At 38.5% G+C, this 18,950-nt stretch overlaps 2 protein-coding genes across 4 annotated transcripts; one reads left to right on the forward strand and one right to left on the reverse strand.

Moving 5' to 3' along the window:
- Positions 1 to 7: 7 nt before the first annotated feature.
- On the reverse strand, positions 8 to 6,147 carry UFD1 (ubiquitin recognition factor in ER associated degradation 1). 3 transcript variants are annotated; one of them, XM_079322479.1, is made up of 12 exons: positions 6,047 to 6,147; positions 5,789 to 5,921; positions 5,032 to 5,064; positions 4,499 to 4,620; positions 4,065 to 4,195; positions 3,600 to 3,672; positions 3,046 to 3,114; positions 2,452 to 2,517; positions 2,118 to 2,165; positions 1,669 to 1,757; positions 1,209 to 1,290; positions 8 to 801 (listed from the first exon to the last, which is right to left on the reverse strand). In XM_079322479.1, the coding sequence occupies exons 1-12, from the start codon at positions 6,047 to 6,049 to the stop codon at positions 727 to 729; spliced, it is 924 nt and encodes a 307-aa protein (XP_079178605.1). In that variant the 5' UTR covers positions 6,050 to 6,147; the 3' UTR covers positions 8 to 726. The 3 variants fall into 3 exon arrangements, with proteins under 3 accessions (XP_079178605.1, XP_079178606.1, XP_079178607.1); XM_079322480.1 differs by having other exon boundaries at positions 5,815 to 5,921; positions 6,047 to 6,135; XM_079322481.1 differs by lacking the exon at positions 6,047 to 6,147 and having other exon boundaries at positions 5,611 to 5,921.
- A 32-nt stretch (positions 6,148 to 6,179) lies between these two features.
- On the forward strand, positions 6,180 to 18,797 carry CDC45 (cell division cycle 45). Its single transcript, XM_079322464.1, has 19 exons — positions 6,180 to 6,711; positions 7,981 to 8,040; positions 8,359 to 8,451; positions 8,909 to 9,046; positions 9,618 to 9,761; positions 10,691 to 10,746; positions 11,314 to 11,362; positions 11,955 to 12,016; positions 12,407 to 12,457; positions 13,275 to 13,394; positions 13,758 to 13,889; positions 14,266 to 14,364; positions 14,614 to 14,775; positions 14,979 to 15,117; positions 15,496 to 15,579; positions 16,052 to 16,170; positions 16,578 to 16,654; positions 17,211 to 17,277; positions 17,937 to 18,797. Exons 1-18 carry the CDS (start codon positions 6,661 to 6,663, stop codon positions 17,273 to 17,275), a joined length of 1,701 nt encoding a protein of 566 aa, XP_079178590.1. The 5' UTR covers positions 6,180 to 6,660; the 3' UTR covers positions 17,276 to 17,277; positions 17,937 to 18,797.
- The last annotated feature ends 153 nt before the right edge of the window (positions 18,798 to 18,950 follow it).

The following is an 18,950-nucleotide window of genomic DNA, read 5'->3' on the forward strand; positions in this document are numbered from 1 at the left end:
ACGCAGCTGGGAACCAGAACTTTTACTCGGGCTCTCAGGAGAGCGCGGGGTTGCACCCGGGTGCGCTCGCCGGCAGGCCAGAGGGCGCACAGGATACACTCGCACCGTTCCAAAGTGGCACCGGCAGTGCACTGGCTCCCTCCCTTCCCTACACGAGCCAAGAGACTGCTATACTACGTTATAGTATCTGAACTATTAAAAGGCATGTTATTAATTATAAATATAAAAAGCAATTACGGGGGGTTGCTTAGAATGATTAATAACCCAACACCTGAAGCTAAGCTCAAAGAGACTCCCTGCACTAAAATCCTAAACACCGAAGTCACCCTTCATTTGCACCACACCAAAAAGCTGATCTGAAATTGTGGCAAAATATATATAAAGAGAGGAAAATACCAAGCACAGAGCAACATGAGATCATCATCACTCAGGAGATGAGGGGAGGATGTAGTCTAAGAACTGGACCCCTAGCAAGTTAGAGCTTGTTTTGCTTCTCAGGTTTATCACAGATCTATGTTCCCTTCTTTACAACACATTCAAAAAGCTTCTTCCAAATTCCCAGAACTTAAGACAACCTGACAACTCCAGCTCTAAACATGAAACCAAAACCAAAACACCTATTAAGTGTTGTTCCTGTGTTAAACGATCTCTCAAGTGCAATTACTAAGATCCAAGATGCTGCAACTGTTACTTTATTTTCCCCTAACTAGCTGAAGGTACCACAACTTAGGGCTTTCTTCCTTTTTTGCGCAGGGACTGGCCTTCCCCTGAAAAGGCAATAAACCGGCTTCCAGATTCATCCTGGAAAAGAGAGAAAAAAGGTTTTACCTCTCTGCTCACTGCCTGTATGTGATGAAAGCTGAATGATTGTTAGCAAGAATACTCCATCAGAACAGCCACTGACTTTAGACATTTCACATTCTTAACCTAGATAAAAACCACTTTCTTGCTGAAAATAAAATAGCAATATTTTGGTGACCTTTCATCCAACTGGCTTAATAAAATGACACCAAGCCAATCTTTTTCCATCAGAAACAAGGATACCAGAGGTTGCTTTATCTAATTCAAACCATTCGAATCTACTACCACTTTTTAAAGGAAGCATGCTGTAAAAAAATCAAGGGGAAAGAGAGAGGGGCCACAAATTTGGATCTTAGTTCTAATGCTCTATTTCTGTACAAAACCAGGGAGGATTCAATTTTATTTACCTCTTCCACTTTCTTGACCAGTGGACGTGAATTCCTAATGAATGTGATTCTACCAATCTTGAAGTCATAGTTGGGAATTCCTCTAGAAAAGAAGCATAAAAATATTATGAAATACGTTTTATACCTACCATTGATTTGAGGGACCTATTATGTGTCTGTCAGTGTAATACCAACAGTGACTGCACATTTTCATTTCTAAATAATTCCAGAGTTAAACCACTGAATTATTTTTGAAGGTAGGCACAGATTGCAGAAGTAAATAACCAAATACTGGAGTTGCTGTAGAAGCTTGGCCACAGGCATGTTTCCACTAGCCTGTGGATAAGAAACACTATCTATTTTCTAAAGGCAAACTCATGAGGAAATTAGTTTATCTTGCAGGAATAAAAGCTAAAACTCTACTAAAACACTGATCCTTCACTTGCTGACTGATATGATGAACTGAATGATACAGACATACCTTCGGATGTCTCCAGGTTTAATTGGTGAGGGACTGGGCTCCACACCTTTCTTCTTGCCATCCAACCTGTTCCCAGATCCAGAGAATGCCTGCAGATACATAACAAGTTTTAATTTAACTCCTGGCATTTAGAAGCAAGCTGCACAAGAACATTATATTCTGTAAAATCTTACACCAATTTTTATTTAGGTATTTGATTCATCATGCTTCTTTTTGGTACACAGAAGCTGATGAATTGTGGGTATAGGGGTCTGTTTCAGCCTTCTATCTGCCCTTTGCAGAGAGCAAGTCATGCTGTTTCTGGCTGTGATCACACAAAACATTCACAGGCACTTGCCAGTTAAATAGCAAGCATCTCTAAGAACAGGTACTAATATTTTGCAGTTGTTCAGAACAACCTTCCCTCACCATTTTACAGCATTCAGAAACCAGCAGAAATAGGGACTTACACGAAATCCTATGTCACTCACATACCCACTGTGGTCTGTTTCCACATCCTGCAAGGTGAAAAACAATTAATTTTGTTCCTGTTCTGACATGCACATGACATGAAAATAGATCCAAGTATTTCTGACCAAACAGAACTTCAGAACAATCCCTTTCCCAAAACAGAGCTGGTAAACAACAGCCTCCTAAGTAATACATGCAAAAGCTTCTGGTAAGTAAAATCTACCCCTAAGAAGTTGTTTAAATAAAAGAAATTATGTTTGCCCTCACTGCTCCTCCCACAATCAATGCTGACTTCTAGGGAATGCATTTTGGAAGAACAAAAGCTTAACCTACTGTGTTCTCTTCATGTTGTGCACTTCTTTCTGGTTCTTTGTATCCCAAAGGAGCATCAAAATCCACCTATTTACACAAAAAGCATGAAAAAACCCATGATTAATATTTTTCTTTAAATTATAAGCTTTATACTACTATTCCTCAAAACTCCATTAACTATTATCACTACACTTGATCTAAAAAGAACTAAGGTTTGCTTGTATAACATTTTAACTCAAAACTAAAAAAAAAAAACAAGCCTTCTAGAAGTGAACCTTAGAATGTAAGGAAAACAGAGCTGTGAAACAGCTCCACAATATCACTGGAATATAAGTCAAGACAAAACTAATAAATAGAACTCAGATAAAACATGCTGAAGCTAAACATTAAATTCTAGGCACTGCAGTCACCTGATGATACATGAAATGCTAATCAGGATCAGAGATGGGGTTACAAAGCCACATGAGTGCTCCCAGGTGAGTCATCTTCCCTACCCCATGGATTGCACCTTTCTTGCAGCATCAGCCAGGCTGGGAGTGCAGAGCTGTCAGTGCACAAGTGCCCTCTCCTCTTGGGGGGACACAGGGCAGACTTTCCCCATCAGCTTTAACTTACGTTCATATCACACTCTATGATGGACACAGCCTTATCTGGTTTGGTCTCCATCACTCGAAGCTCATAGATCTGAAATAGTCATAGATATTGTAAGATTGTGTAAAGAAAGCATATCTAAACCCTTCCCTCCAGACAGCTTGAAGAAAACTGAAGTACTCTTTAGGTTGAGTACTACATACTGCAAAGTCTCTACACAACTTAAAAGCAAAAGTTTTTAACTTAAGCCAGAGAACCCATCACAGTACCTTAATGCACTCTTACTATACTTGAATTTGCATTTTTGAAAATAAATTCTGAATTTAGGATAAATTCTTTCCACTGACTTGGAAAACCTTCAACAACACAAACATTTATTTTCTTGTGAGTCCAAAGAAGTTTAAACAGCAGCTCAGAAAAAGACTTAGCCAGCTGACTCCTTTTTCCCTCCAATAGAAAACCAACTGTGAAATCTGCCATGTGAGATTACTTGTCCAAAACACTGCACAGCTCTGGGTTGATTGTTTTGGTACCAACATCCAATAACTGAATCTAGAGCCCTCAACCCTAAACTGTACCTTTTCATTGTAGTTGATGGCAATAACATCCCCAGTAGTTAGGCAGGCAAAATTTCTCAATGCATTTTCCAGTCTTTGGAGTATGTTAAGATGAAATATTTGTTTTCAGTGAAACATCAAAGCCTTAAAGTTACCATAGTGAAGATCTCTAATTCTTAGTTTCTCAAACGTGGTTTAAAAGTCATCAGAACTGCAGATAGGACTTCAGCAAATATAAGAATGTACTCAAAGGGACACTCAAAACTCATTGGGTTTTAAGCCAACACTCCTTCTTCAGACCACACTTGAACCCACAGTTGACCACATCTCCATGTATCAGCTCTCCATTCCTTTTGTTTCTAAAAGGACCAGCCATGGCCACTACTGGAAGAGTATGAGCCACACCTGAAAAGCTAGCTCTGTTTGATCATTCTAATCTAGAAGAAAAATTTTTCCCCTTATTCCATAATTGAATAGAAAGGATACACAGCTTTGGGATTGGTGATATCAAGAAAATCCGGACTCTGTGGCTGAAATTTGGAGTAAGTAGCAACTTGCAGATTCACACTCTCTACTTGCACCAGGCCTCCTTCTTCCAGCAGCAAATTCTGCATCATCTGCAAGAATGTAACAAACACACAAAACCCTATCAATGTGTCTGATGTTTTCAAATGTCTCTCCTTTGTATATCAGTTCTTGTGGATATTCAATTTCAAGAACAGTCAAATGCAGTTAAAAGCACTCTGCTTTGCTTAGTTAAACTTCTGCAGAGGAAAGCCTGAGCCAGAAGTGAAGGCTCTTGTAGGAATACAACCAGCAGAGACAAGCACTGTCAGGAAACATTCCACCTGCTTAATATTAAACTTGGCAACTTGCTAATCCTACTTTTCAGGTTTTGAGTCCAGCATGAGGCAACTCACCCAGTGTGGAAGGTAACAGATGCCCTCATCAGCCACAAACTCGAGCACTCCACAGTGCGTCATTCGGTCTGAGTTTTTGTTGGTCAGCTTGAACAGCATGGGGTAAGTAATATTAAGGCGGCCTGGTGAGAAAGGAAAAAAAAAATTTCTTCTTTAGAAGCCCCTAGCACATTCCTGAAGCTCTCAGAGATCAAATATCACCAGGAGAATGGGCCAGACCATAGGAGAGGATTCCCCTGACACCATCATTCCAACTGCTCAGAAGTACAGAGAAAGCAGATACACAAATGCAGTGTTGCCATTGCACCCAGAACTTTAAATACTCAGGGAGCCTAACACCTCAGGTGTCTGTACTTGAAGGCAGACAAACACCATTAATTCTGACAGAAATACCTTCAAAATACATTTTTGAAACTAATTACTCTCACAGTGTCTTTTTAATATTTAAACAGATAGCTAAAATTCTGTGGTATTTGCCTACACATTTGCTCCTGTTTCTAATGTTGTTATTCCAGAATAAAGTATTCACTTACTGAGTTGATCCAAAGCCGATGGTGGCATAATTACTGCAGAAATGAATAAGAACATAAAATTAGGAAAAGTACATTTGTATGAGAGTACATAACACACAGTTGTATTCATCCTTTCTCTAAAATATCTTTTTTTAAAAGGGCAGATTCTAAAATCTGCAAATTCATTTTTTGACAGAGAGATCAGTAGAATCAGTCATGACAAATATCCCTGCACTGTGGAGATTTCAGAATTATACCCAGGGAAAAATAAAAGAGAAGACAGGGTTTTACAATGCTACTATTAAAGAAGAATTTTCCCAAAGCTAATTTTATTTGTTTGGGCTCACAGGTGCTATTCAATCCATACCAACTCAAAACAACATAGCATTAGTCTGATAGCCTGAAAATGAAGCTGGCCTATCTATTACCTTCTTTATACAAATTAAATTAAGTACAACATGGTGGGGAGAGAAACTCCTTAATCATAAACTTCCATAGCTCACACTATATACAAGACTGTAACAAGAAACTTTATAGAAGAAGGCCGTCTCTTTCAAACGTTCATAAACCCCGACTCACTTGGTAAACATTTTTAATTACCGATGCAATGCAATGGCAGATGACCCCTCCTCCTTCCTCAAAGCCCCACCCAGGGTGCTCAGCACTCCGTCACCATGTTTTCAACGTCCCGGCTGTCTTGGCCAAAAGCTCCATTACTTGACACTATTCAGAAACACTCTTCCAACAGTTTATTAGTCAAAATAAAACATGCACATACTCTTCCCGCCTTTCTCCACATCTGACCTGTCATTAGGTCCGGCAAGCATGGATACCGAGAAGCAGCGGTACTGTGTTGAAAAACGATTTTGGAACACCCGAGGGATGGGGTGGTCAAACATATTAAAAGAGAACTAGAGGGGAAAAAACAACAGACAGAGAAGAACACAATCATCAGTATCTACAGCACACAAAGTGTCACAGCACCCACTGAGGGCTCTCGAAGTGTCGCCCCTCCCCGACTGCTCCCCGGCCTCACCATGGCGGCGGCGGCGGCGGCGGCGGGCGCTCCCTCGGGGCCGCCGGGCCGGGCCGGGCCAGCGCCGCTCGTTCGCCTCACGGGCTGTGCCGGGTCCACCCTCGGCCCCGCCCCTCCCAGCGTGCCGCACGGCGCCGGCCGCTCGGGCGGCCATTGCGGGTGAGGGCGGAACACAAGTCCTTGCGCCCTCCGAGGCGGCCATCACCGGGAGTCCCTTCTTCCCGCTCGGCTTCTCTTCGGCCACAGGGTGGTGATGCGGCCATAGTTCCCCTTCGCCGGACTCGTTTAATGGAAAAGCAAACAATCTGCCCGTAGCAAAGATGGCAGGCGCGGGGACAAGACCCGGCAGGGTGCTTCCGGCCAAAGCCCTGTCGGGATTGGCCAGCAGCGCGAATCGTCACCGCCTTCTCCCCATCCCATTGGCAAAGGCCCGGAAGGGATTGGGCAGCTCGCGCTGCAGCTGTGCGGTACACGCGTTTCTATTGGCCAGCACTCCCTGAGGCGCGGACCAATGGGACACGGCGCGGCTTTGGCGCCCAGTTCGAGCGGGCGCGGCCTGCGGCTGCCGCCCGTTCCCGCCGCGCGCCCGTTCCCGCCGCGCGCCCGTTCCCGCCATGTTCGTCTCCGACTGCCGCCGGGAGTTCTACGACCTGATCGTCACCCAGGTGCGGGCAGCGGGCCGTGACCGCCGGCGGGGTGGCCTCCCCCGGGGCTCTCTCCCCTCACGGCTCTCCCCCTCGGGGTGCCGCGGTTCCCGCCGCCTCACGGCGCCGGGCTGGTGCGGGGCGTCCCCGTCTCTCGGCGGCGCCTGAGGCGCTCCGGTGCTCGGAGGCGGTGCTGGCCTCGCTCCGGGGCTGCGGGACGGGAGTCGGTGGCGGGGAGAGCCGGGGAGGCGGCCGCGCTGAGGGCGGCGGGTCCGGCGGTCACCCGGGTTGTAAAAATCCCTTTTCCGAGTATTTTTCCCCTCCGTACCCACGGAAACCCGGGACAGAGCAGCGCCAGCGCGGTGAGGTTTCGCCAGGGATTTCACTTACAGTTCATCTCCTTCCGCAGAAGTGTTTTTGTGTGTTCTCACGCTTAACCATGATTTCTCTGAACTAATTTTAAAAATACCATTCTAACTATTTTGGTGTTATTTATCTAGATATTAAATACTCTATTCTGTCACCTTTAATGTTTTTCTTGCAGTGTTTCTCGTAGCACATCTGTCTGCTGTCTTTATTTTCAGCCCAGGGTTTGCTTGACTCTGTTCTCTGTGATTGTGTACTGTAAGGTGGTGAAGCTTTTGTTGGACGGTCTTTTGGCATTTCTACCAATGAAATGAATTTATGGGCTGTGCAAATGTAAGGTTTAATCTTGGTTTCTCCAGTTCTGAGCAAAATCTCAAAACCTTCTTCCCTCAAAACAAAAACACTCACAAAACAAACGAACAAAAACCAAATCAACCCAACCCCTCCTTCCACTCCCTCCTCCACAAAAAAAATACCTGCCAACCTTGGTTTAGGTGAAAGAATTTCTTTACTGAGTTGCCTTACTTATTCTTGCTTTTGCTGCAGATTTTCTTCAGTCAAAACTGTGTCAGATATGTGCTGAAAACGAAGGCCATTCTAAACACAATGAAAACAGTTGTAGATCTTGACTGGGTGTGAAAGTTCAAAAGTATCAGAGATTTAGAGGAGTAGATGAGTCTGAGTAATTACATGTCCCTAAAGGAGCTGACACGTCTTTCTAGTGTGTGGAGTTGCTTATTTTTAATATTGATAGGTATCCAAACTGGTTAATTTTGGTTGCAGTGTCCATTCAGAAGCAATCCTATTTAATGCTTATGATGACGTCTTTCTGAATTTCTGATTTCTCAGTATTCTATGTATTTCATGTACCAGCACCCTCTATTTGGTGCCTGTATTAATGCTATTATTTTGTTATTTTTACAGCGTGTTCTTCTTCTTGTTGCTTCAGATGTTGATGCATTATGTGCTTGTAAAATACTCCAAGTAAGTCTTGGTTCATTACTATTGTAGGCTGACATTATGAGAAAATATTAAATTTCTGAGAAAATACGTGTGCTCTGAGATCCTATAAATGGGTACGAACTAGGGAAAGGAGGAAGGTTTCATCTGCTTTTGTAACATTTGTTTCCGTGAGTTATGGCACTGAACACTGGTGAGTCATAGTGTCAGAGTTCACGTAGGTTTGTCATTTGGGATGTCTTTATTTTAAGGATTTGTGTGGAATAGAATCATAGCCTGGTGTAGCACTGCAGGAGAGGCTGTTTCCCCATCCCTTTGTTAACAGCTGTTGCTTCCTTGCAGGCTTTGTTTCAATGTGACCACGTGCAATACACACTCGTGCCAGTGGCTGGGTGGCAAGAACTTGAAACTGCCTTTCTGGAGCATAAAGATCAGGTGAAAAAAAACTGGATTATTTTTAAGCTGTAGCTCTTCTTTTTTTAAAGACAAATTTCTTCCCTTTAGCAATTTAAAATGTCAATATTTAAGCTCATTATTATTAGTGGTTCCTTTAAAACTGTGGTTACACTTTAACATACCAGTAATAAACTTGCCAAATTTTTAATACCACCTCCAACAAATGTGCTATAATGCTCACTCATAGAGTCAAATGAAGTTTGCACACATTTTGAGAACTAAAGGTGCTGGAATTGGATGTCCAACATCCCTGATTTATGTGTTTTGCCATTAAAAAACCCAAAAAAATTCTGCCTCAGAGACCAGGAATATCAAAAAGTAAACACAAGTTTTGGCTGTGATAAATGTTTTGCAGGTTTTATAAACATGTTTTCAGTTTTCCTGTTCCCTGGCTATTTAAGTAACACACTTCTCTTTTTTCTGCATTTGTTGGCAGTTCAAATACTTTGTTCTTATTAATTGTGGTGCCAATGTTGACCTCCTGGAAATCTTGCAGCCTGAAGAAGACACTTATTTTTTTGTATGTGACAGTCACAGACCGATTAACGTAGTGAATGTTTACAATGACACACAGGTAAAAGCTTTTCTTTCATAATAAACACCTCCCCACAGTGTGGTGCTTCTCTGTGTCTGCAAAACTGGTTAGAACATTAGCTTGTAGGTCAGAAAGCAGCATTAATAAACAAATATTTACAGTAATAATGTACATGTCTGGAAAAAATACTTTTTCCAGTAGTAAAATCTTTAATGTTAGCAATGTGGTAATTGTCAGTAGTAATCACCTGTTAATCTTGTTGCTATAAATCAAACTGCCATAAATCAGAGTGTAAACATCCTCCAGAATGTTACACATGTATTATCTCTCAGCATCTAGCAGCACCTAGAATTTAAAATATTAAGCACAAATTACTTTATTTTAATAAGCATTGATATGATAATTCTTTCAGTAATGCTCTAACAAAGGAATATGGATTTTTACTCTTATTTTCTATGAATTAGTACAGTATTTGTAATAAAAACCAGTGTTTTGTTATGCCAGGAATTAATACAGCCTAAATGAATTTTTAGTTTCTTTTACTTTCTAAGAGTGCCTTTTGCTCAGTAAATAAGATACTCACTCTAAAACACAGTTTTCTTCTTGCTAGATTAAGCTGTTGGTCAAGCAAGACGACGATCTCGATGTTCCTGCTTACGATGACATTTTCAGAGATGAGGAGGATGAGGAGGAGGATGAAGAGGAGGAAAGTGAGGGCTCAGAACCCTCAGAGAAGCGCAGGCGTTTTGAGGAGGTTTGTTTCACTGCTGTCTTGTGAGAAGAAGAAAAATAACACTGCTTTTACATGTATTTTGCATCATAATTACATTTGAGTTTAAAAACTTGTTCTTTTAGGCCATAAATCCAATTTATGTGAGATTTAAAAGTGATCTACTACAACAGGTAGTTTCATATGAACAAAATATTTATTTATCTGAACTACACAGAAAATTTTTCTCCAAATAAAAAAGAACCTATTTTAACTTATGCATAATTATTTGTATAATCAGTAAACAGGAGATGTCTATGCCCTGATATTGCTGTGGCCTTGTCAGTCCAGCAATAGAACCTGTTTAGATATAAACTTGTACAAAAAAAGTGTTTGAAAAGATATAAGCTCACAAATAGTTTAGCAATACATTTTGTCTGTGCTTGTAGCAAAAGTATACACTTAATATACTTTTGTATATTAAAATTGAAATTAAATTTGCCATGTTACTTGTAGCATATTTTTTTATTTCTATTATAGAAGCAAGCAAAGGCCTGAGACCAGCAACATTAAAGGACAACTAAAAATAAAGACATCCTAAGATTTAATATACATTTCATGTTATCTTTGCTTTTTTCCCATTAACATTGTACATTTTTTTCCTAGTAATACAAAAAGGGAACTATCTTAGCTAAAGAAGCTACCCAAATCAAAGGAAAATTACAAATACACAAAAGCTTTTCTCAGATCTGTTAAATATTTCACAAAGATTTTATGTGTATTCACCGGAAATACTTTTGAGAAAACTTTTCTCATTAGATGTTAATGGCAATATATATATATTTTTTTAAGAAAAACAAATATATTAAATTAAAACTTTAATTGCATTTTTTGAATTAATAATAGAGGTATCTAGATGCTAATCTATTAGATTTTTTTCCTAACTTTTTAACCTCCTGGAAATTAATTTACAGGAGGTAATAGAGAGGACGATGAGAAGGCGGCAGAGGCGGGAATGGGAGGCACGCAGGTGTGTAAATGGGTTTTTCTTAGGTTACTTCTATCTTTTTCTTTCATTCTTTGGTTAAAATTGTGTTAAGAATACAAACACAGGATACCAAGCTGTGATTTTCAAGATGCTTTAGCTGTAATTTTGTTTAGAAAGTTGAGAGAGATATTTAGTATATAAAAGTAAATTGTTTAAATAAATGAAATTGTAAATAGTAATTTAAAAATTGAGTACCAATAGGTGCACTGGCTCACTTCAAGTAGCTGTAATATTCTTATCTTGTCTATCTTGGGGTGAAATTTGTTTTTCTGTTTTCTATTTTTACAATCTCGTTGTAGTCAGTAAGAATGAGCAGAAACAAATCAATAAAAAGGGATTTCAGGAATAGTGATGTATGTACGAGTACACTTCAGTGTGGTTTCCATGTTGTTGCTAAAGTCTAATTGCCTTGCTGAGAAACAATCTCTAGCCCAAGTTTAATATTTTTAATTGCTAAAATGAAATTAAAATATTAATCACCATTTCTGGCTTTTTTGTTTTAATGACCACTTCACCACTTAGTGAAATGTGGGTTTTTTCTTATTTTAGAAGAGAAATTCTTTTTGATTATGAACAATATGAATACCATGGGACATCAGTAAGTATAAACTCTGTTTGCCATAGAACTTCAAGGTGATTGTATAAAGGTAATTAGATAATATCCAATGGTATAATTATCTATTACAATTATATAATTATCTAATAATACTATTATTGCATCTCATTATTTTTGTATCTTCTTGTTATATATATAAACTGCATCATATTTATACAAATTGTTTAGCTTAATGTTTTATGGGCTTTTTTTTTTTTAGATCTTTGCAAGGATATCTATCTGTTTACAAAATACTGTCACAAAAAGACTTGAGCATGCAGAGAAGTTGTTTCTTTCCAAGTGTCAGGATATCCCAAACATAGCACTTAGAACATCAAATTTTATGTCATTTGGCCTCTCTGATTATTTATATTTTATTAAGTGTTTGCTTTATATATAATGCAGGTTTACAGAGCTCTCTAGAATATTTTTCTTTCTACTTAATTTCTTAGGAAGAAGCTGGCAGATTGTCAGACTCCAGGGTGATTTCTAGGGCTTTAGTAGCATGTGCTGGTACTTGGCAGATTGAACTATTCTATTTGTTAAGTGAACTGTGTCTTGTGCTCATTTGTCTTTTTGCTTCTCCCTCTTGTAGTCTGCAATGGTGATGTTTGATCTGGCATGGATAATGTCTAAGGACTTGAATGACATGTTGTGGTAGGTTTCCATCATAATTTTTTGTAGAGATTGGAAGCTGAAACCTGCCACAAAGACAGGAAAGATTTCCCAAAATTATTTGGTTTCACTGTGAGATGCCAGTTTCTTTTGGGAGTGAATGCTTGTCTTCAACTATGGGATGCATCTGTGTTAATTAATTAAAAACAACATCAGATTTTGCATGGGAAAAGAGAGCATGGTACTATATGTGTATGTCTGCAAAAGAGGGAATAATAGCAGATAACTTTCTTATTAACTTCTCTGTACTGCTGATAAACAATGTTTCTGATTTGTTCTCTTACATACTTAGACAGTTGAATATAATATATTCTGATGGAATATTTGTTGATTTAACTCCTTTTTCTATTTTTTTTTCAAAAAAAAATTTAGGTGGGCTATTGTTGGCCTAACAGATCAATGGGTCCAAGATAAAATCACTCAGTAAGAATTGTTTTTAAAATTTATCTTTTGTATTATTCTTTCTTATCTGTTTGTCTATCTTTTAGAATTTGGGTTTTAGAAGTAACTAGCTGCAATTAGTAGAGATCAGGAAACATAAGGGTATTATAATAACAGATATTAAAGGGATATTAGATATGTTAATGCCTGAATATCTGTTGCCTTCCAAAATAGGAATATATTTTTAAAAAATATTTTTTATTATCTAGAATTTTTAAGCTAACTTTGTTTTTCACAAAATTATAAATCAATCACTTCTGATTTGCAAGGAAATCGTGTTTAATGGTAGTTTACCTAAGCATGAACTTGATACAGTTTTATTAAAAGAAGAAACTTTGTATGTTTTGTATCCTGCAGTTTCATTTACAGCTTTTGTTAACAAGTTTCAAATATTTCCTCCTCTTTTTTTGTTATTTCCAACTAGATATGATCAGAATTCTAGTATTACACGTGTTGATTTTAGTTCTGGTGTTATATTTTTACTAATACATGCACATTTTAAAAGAGATAAATGTAGCAAGTGACTGATTTAATTGGTCAGTCTATTTTTTTCGTTGTTGTTTTTGGTGGCATTTTAAATTTTTTGTTTTGTTTTGGGTTTTTGTTTTTGTTTTTGTTTTAATTGCCTGGGTAAAAGGATAAATATTGAAAAAAACCATTATTTACCAAGGCGGGAGGGTTTAAAAACATGTCCACAGTTTTCATGTTTTCATGCTGCTGCCTTTAGGAAGAATTTTTATTTTCTTGTAATCAAAAACAGCAGTCAAAAAGTGAAGTGGCAATCTTGTTTCTGTTGCAGAATGAAGTACGTGACTGACATTGGAATCCTGCAGCGCCACGTGTCTCGCCACAACCACCGCAACGAGGATGAAGAGAATTCTCTCTCCATTGACTGCATGAGAATTGCATTTGAATATGAGTATCCTTAAAGAAGGTCTGGGGAAAATGCACACTTACCCCTCTGGTGAACCCCTCTGCAGTTTTTATCTAGGGAAAAAAAATCCCAGCGCCATCTCTGCTGAGAATAGAAATAAATCTGAATGTTTTGTTGTGTATTAATCCTTCTTTCAGCAGCTCGAGGGGCTCCAGTACAGCCTAACCTTTCAGAACTGGTTACAAGGCAGCATTGCTACTCTTGTTTTACATCCCCAGACCTTCCCACTTCATTTTATTCAGCACAGACATGCAATATGTAAGGGCAGCTGAATCCTTTCCTACTTGGGGAGTTTGTGGGGTCAGAGGATATTTGTGTTTGCAATTATTTGCCATAACTCCTGCTCAGCCTGCGCCTTGCACTGTACCAGCACTGGTCTCTCTATGAAAGTCTCTGCAACACCTCCTACACCTCTGCCAGCCTCAAGCTTTGGTCTGTACAAGGGCAGAAGAGGCTCCAGGAGTTTTTGGCTGACATGGGGTAAGTTATAAAAATCTGGATCATTTTTTCAATGGCTTACAGGAAAATATTCAGAATATAGCTTGCAAGTACTCAAGCTGTTGGTTTTTAAATATGATTGTGGGACTCTGAATAGGTGGCAGTGTCTGAGTTATACAATTTGTATATTGATTTACAAGGAGCACTTGCTCTATGCCTTTATGGAATGGCAGCTCACTAAAGTAATCTCTGCTTCCTTGCATCCACTTTTCAATAACTGAAAAAACAAATGCATACAAATTTGGCCAGATTTAACCTTGTTAAATTATCTAATAATTTTAAAAGTCCTATGAGAAATAGGCAAAATACTTGTTTCTTCTGGCATACCTCTCAATGATTTTTTTCCTTTTGTTCTTAGTTTACCCTTGAAGCAAGTGAAACAGAAATTTAATTCCATGGACGTGTCTTTGAAAGAAAATCTTCGGGAGATGATTGAAGAATCTGCAAACAAATTTGGGTAAATTGTTTTAAATACAAAGATTTTATCTGAAAATACTTTTCAATTAAGTTCAAGTATTTTTGTGTGAAGATGATCTAATATGTTGTTTTTAGAAATATGATTCTTAGATTGACAAAGTAACACTAGATTTGTAGCAAATGTTAGGATAATATTTTTCTTTGTGTTCTTATGATGAACATACTGGGGAGACAGCTGGTTGATGTTGATAATGTTAATAAACTGCTCTGGCTTTATTTCATTTTGCAGAATGAAAGATTTACGAGTTCAGACTTTCAGCATTCACTTTGGCTTTAAGAACAAGTTCTCAGCAAGTGACATAGTTTATGCAACAACTTCTCTCATGGAGAATATAGAGAAAGAGGGGCATGAAACAACTAATTTCATTAAGGCTTTGGACAGTCTCTCCAGGTACTGAAAATATGACTCTTCAGTATTTTGCAGTTTTATTTAAGGAAATGTATTGGGATTATGGATCTAAAATATTAGTTGTCGCTTTATAAGGTATTGCAGAAAAAATTAAAAAATATCCCTGTGAATTGTGTTTAGATACAATTTTTATGTGAAAAACTTTATTTTGATAAGAAAGTCTATTTTTATTCTTTTTGTTTCAGAGGTAACCTGGACAAGCTGCACCAAGGACTGGATCTAGCCAAAAAGCAGTTGCGTGCCATTCAACAGACAGTGGCCAGCTGTATTTGCACCAATCTCGTCATTTCTCAGGGGCCATTTCTCTATTGCTCCCTCATGGAGGTCAGACTTCTATTTGAGTTCTCCTTTACTCTCTTTTTTGACTGTATCATCCTTGAGTAACAGTTTCCCTACGTGCTTGGCACAGCAAGAATTACTCTAAGAAAGAACCTGTTTTCTCTGTACTGTGCTGCCCTCTGATAGGTCAGTACTAACATTGCTCTGAGCTTCCCAAATGCAGAATCAGCCCTCACAAAGGGGAGAGGGCTTCGCTGCAAAGCTGGGTGGGCTCAACCTCCTGTATTGTAATGGTTCTTCTTAGTGTTCTTTAAGTCAAACAAAGTCAGTAGATAATAAAAAATTAGCAAATTGTTAGTAGATAACAAAACTAAGTGGAAGAATTATCCTTGGTTGTAATTGAAATATTTCTTCTTTTCCTAGGGCACACCAGATGTGAAACTGTTTTCCAAACCAGTGTCTCTATGTCTGCTTAGTAAATACTTACTGAAATCGTTTGTTTGCTCTGTAAGTAAATCAAAAGCATTTGACTCCAACTTCTGGCTGGTGTAGTACTTATTGTTCTGTCAGATACTTTTTTGCAACTGATTATTAAAAGCATTACAGGAAGCTATTAATAATGTTTTTCTGTTGATTGATTGGATGATTTCAGCTTATTTGTGAATGCTACTCCAGGGAAGATCCCTATTTGGGTATCTTCAAAATACATTGAGTTTTTGTTACTAAGATAATTGCAATCTAAATGTTGGTGTAATTTTTTAAGTTTTGAGAGAGTACATCACTGAAATTTCTACTAGTTCTTTAAGTGACTTACTATAAAGACCAAGTGGATTAAGAAATCCTATAAAGCAACCACCCTATTTTGAACTGCAGAATATCTGTATCCTTAGGTGGCTATTTATAATGCTGTTTCACATGGAGAACTGATATTAAATTGCTTTCTGAGCTTTGTGTAACAAAGAGGCTTTCTGCCTTCCAGACAAAAAACAAGCGTTGTAAGCTGCTGCCCCTGGTCATGGCTGCACCTATGGATGTTGAACAGGGAACTGTGATCATGGTGGGGATTCCTCCAGAGACAGAAAGCTCAGACAAAAAAAAGTAAGCAAAGTTCTAAATTTGGCTGTGAAGCAAATATATCTTTCCTGTACCTATTTAACACTGATTATTTTGACTTGCATCCTTCTCAAAAACACACCTTCTGCATACAGTGTGCACAAAGTACTTTGAGAAAGGATACAGACCTTCAAGACTTTCCTTGCAAGGTTTTTTCTTTTCCTTCCCTCATAAAAGAGGGACATAGTTCACTATATGGCGCATGACTTCATTCTAAAAGCCTCAAATGTAAAGATTTTTGCACATGGGTAAGCGAGGTGTATGTTGAGTACACGGCACCTGTAAAAACATCTGGAAGCCATTTCCACTTCTCAGCCAGGGAAAAAGTTCCTTGCTTCTACCTTGGTAAACATCCTTTCCTGTGACTCTCATTGGTAATTCTCCTGCCTCAGCTTTTTTGGGCGAGCCTTCGAGAAGGCTGCAGAGAGCACCAGCTCACGGACGCTGCACAACCACTTCGAGCTGTCGAGTGAGTACGGGGCTGCAGGGGGCGGTGCTGGCTCTGTGTGCGGGCACACCCCGCAGGCTCGGCCGGGCTCGGAGCTGCCTCCAGGGCAGAGAGCACAAAGCAGCCTGCTCGGCTTTTTGGGCCTGCCTGCATTCTGCATGCACTAACGGTTTGCACATGTGCACTTCACTTTACACTCCATGCTATTATGTGAGAAGGCTTTACATTCGGCAGCCCAACCAAGGGTGGTACTGATGAGGCACTTCAGTGAAATCAGCCTATTGTGCATGTGCTTAAAAAAGAGGCAGGCTATTTTAGTATCTATTTATCTATACATGTTGAACATACAAAGAAATATTGTTAGACTTAAGTGCCTGCTCTATTGTGTAGTAAACACCTAGAAATTAGTTTGCTAAGATTTAAGCACAAGATAAACCATGTCCTTTGCATTTTTTCAAATAGCTTCTCCTTCTTAAAGTTGAGTAAGAATATAAATTAGTATACTCAGGCTTCAAATGTTACATCTGGTATATCTTTCAGTTATTTGCATCCTGTAATAAAATATTTCATATTTTAGTAATTGAATTGAAAACAGAAGATCGGAGTAAATTTCTGGATGCACTCATTTCTCTCTTGTCCTAAAGGTAAGACACTGCATGCAAGGATTAATTTAAAAATTATTATAAATCAAGTAACCTGCTAGTATCTGTAGAATATTTTATGCAAATGAGGCAATTTTTAGTGAAAATATAAATTGAAGCTAAGAGTTTCTTACAAAGACAATTGTTTTCTTCTGGAGAAGGAGGCAGACAATGTGCAAGCAAAATTTTCTCCTCCTTAAGAGATTTATTTAAGTTTTGTTGTCCATGAGCATTCTGTCATTGTTCCTAACTTTTTATGGCTTTTTAACTTAAGGTGGAAAAGGAGCATCTGTTTGTGTCATGATAGAATTGGCAATATTAGCTAATTCTAGCTGATCCTCTATTACTGACATTTAATTCTGATGGCTTGTTTGTTCCTCAGGATGGAATTTTGGCCACAGCAGTGCCACTGGCTTTGATGTTAATGCAGAATTTGCATTTTTCTTTCCCAGTGTTAGGGTTGTACCCGGGCTGGTGTGTAGTCTTTCCCTGGAATGGAGATGGGGATATAAGACCTTATTTTCAGTTGTGAAATAGCAACTAGTTCAAAGCTGCTTGTTAGACAGCAGAGGCATGCATGGCTTACAGGATTTCTACATCCTTTTGTTTTGTTCTTTACACTTTGACTACTGATTGTTTTGTCTTCTGCTCTTGTTGTGCAGTGGTGCCTTTTGGCTCCTTGTGCTGGAAACCGAGGATGAGACCCTCTGAAATTATTTTGGATGTTCCAAAGTTCATGGTGCTGCAGTTTTCGTGTATCTTAGGTACTGGTACAGGCCTGGACTGGTGTTTTTATGCCTTTTGGTAGGTCAAAAGGATTTTGATCTCAGCACAGAGATATTGAACACTTCATTTTATAAACATCCCACCCTGGTAATGGCAAAAGCTGTCACCTGGTATTTGTACATTGAATTTCTATTTATCAAACCTGTTTTTATTAGTAAACCTATTTTTGTGATGTTCAGTTGTTGACTGATAGCAAAAAACAGGTTCCATATTTATATTTCTGTTCAATTGTACTTTTAAAATTGTCTTGAATGCTTTTTATTTTTTTAAACAAACTGTTTGAAACTATTCGTGAAGTTCTAGAATGTTGAAAATATTTTTTAGTATTACCAGATTTAAGTCTTGTAGTTTAATTGAAAGACTTGTTTTGTGAGAGGAGTTTTAAGATTTTAGGGTTTTTAAAATCCAATTACTGAGTAACTGCCAAATACCAAATGAAGAATCCAGGGAATGCCAGTGTCCATAAAGCCTTTTTAGTCATGCATTTTGATACTGTATTGTCACTTGTAGCTTGACTCTGGGAATAATTTTCCTGGAAAGAGGCTGAAATACTATGACAATTCTGTGTAGACTGTAGCACTATAAATATTGACAGAGTAGCTTATCCTGTTCCATAGCAGATTTCCTTTTACTTTGGTCATATGAAATGGCTCATTACCCTGCTGAGCATTGGTGGCTGTGTATATGTGTACATATGGAATGCTCTTCTACTTGAAGTGTTTGCTTGAATTCACTGTAATTTCAATGTTTTCATGTATTATAATCAATACATAGAGGTTATGTGTAATTGCATCATTCTTTGTACATAGTTTAATAGAGATTAATTTAATATTAATGGTGATTTAATTGTAGCCAACAGAAACCTAATTAAACTATTTTTTATTCCAAAA

The sequence above is a fragment of the Erithacus rubecula genome (assembly GCF_903797595.1).
Source record: "Erithacus rubecula genome assembly, chromosome: 19".
Lineage (NCBI taxonomy): Eukaryota > Metazoa > Chordata > Aves > Passeriformes > Muscicapidae > Erithacus > Erithacus rubecula.

Coding starts and splice junctions, on each gene's coding strand:
- UFD1 (XM_079322479.1), bottom strand. Junction 2,518..3,045: donor TCATAGAGTGTGATATGAAC/GTAAGTTAAAGC, acceptor TTGTGTAAATAG/GTGGATTTTGATGCTCCTTT. Junction 1,758..2,117: donor TGAGTGACATAGGATTTCGT/GTAAGTCCCTAT, acceptor ATGTATCTGCAG/GCATTCTCTGGATCTGGGAA.
- CDC45 (XM_079322464.1), top strand. CDS start 6,661: ATGTTCGTCTCCGACTGCCGCCGGGAGTTCTACGACCTGATCGTCACC. Junction 9,047..9,617: donor ATGTTTACAATGACACACAG/GTAAAAGCTTTT, acceptor TCTTCTTGCTAG/ATTAAGCTGTTGGTCAAGCA. Junction 14,776..14,978: donor GCTTTGGACAGTCTCTCCAG/GTACTGAAAATA, acceptor TTTTTGTTTCAG/AGGTAACCTGGACAAGCTGC.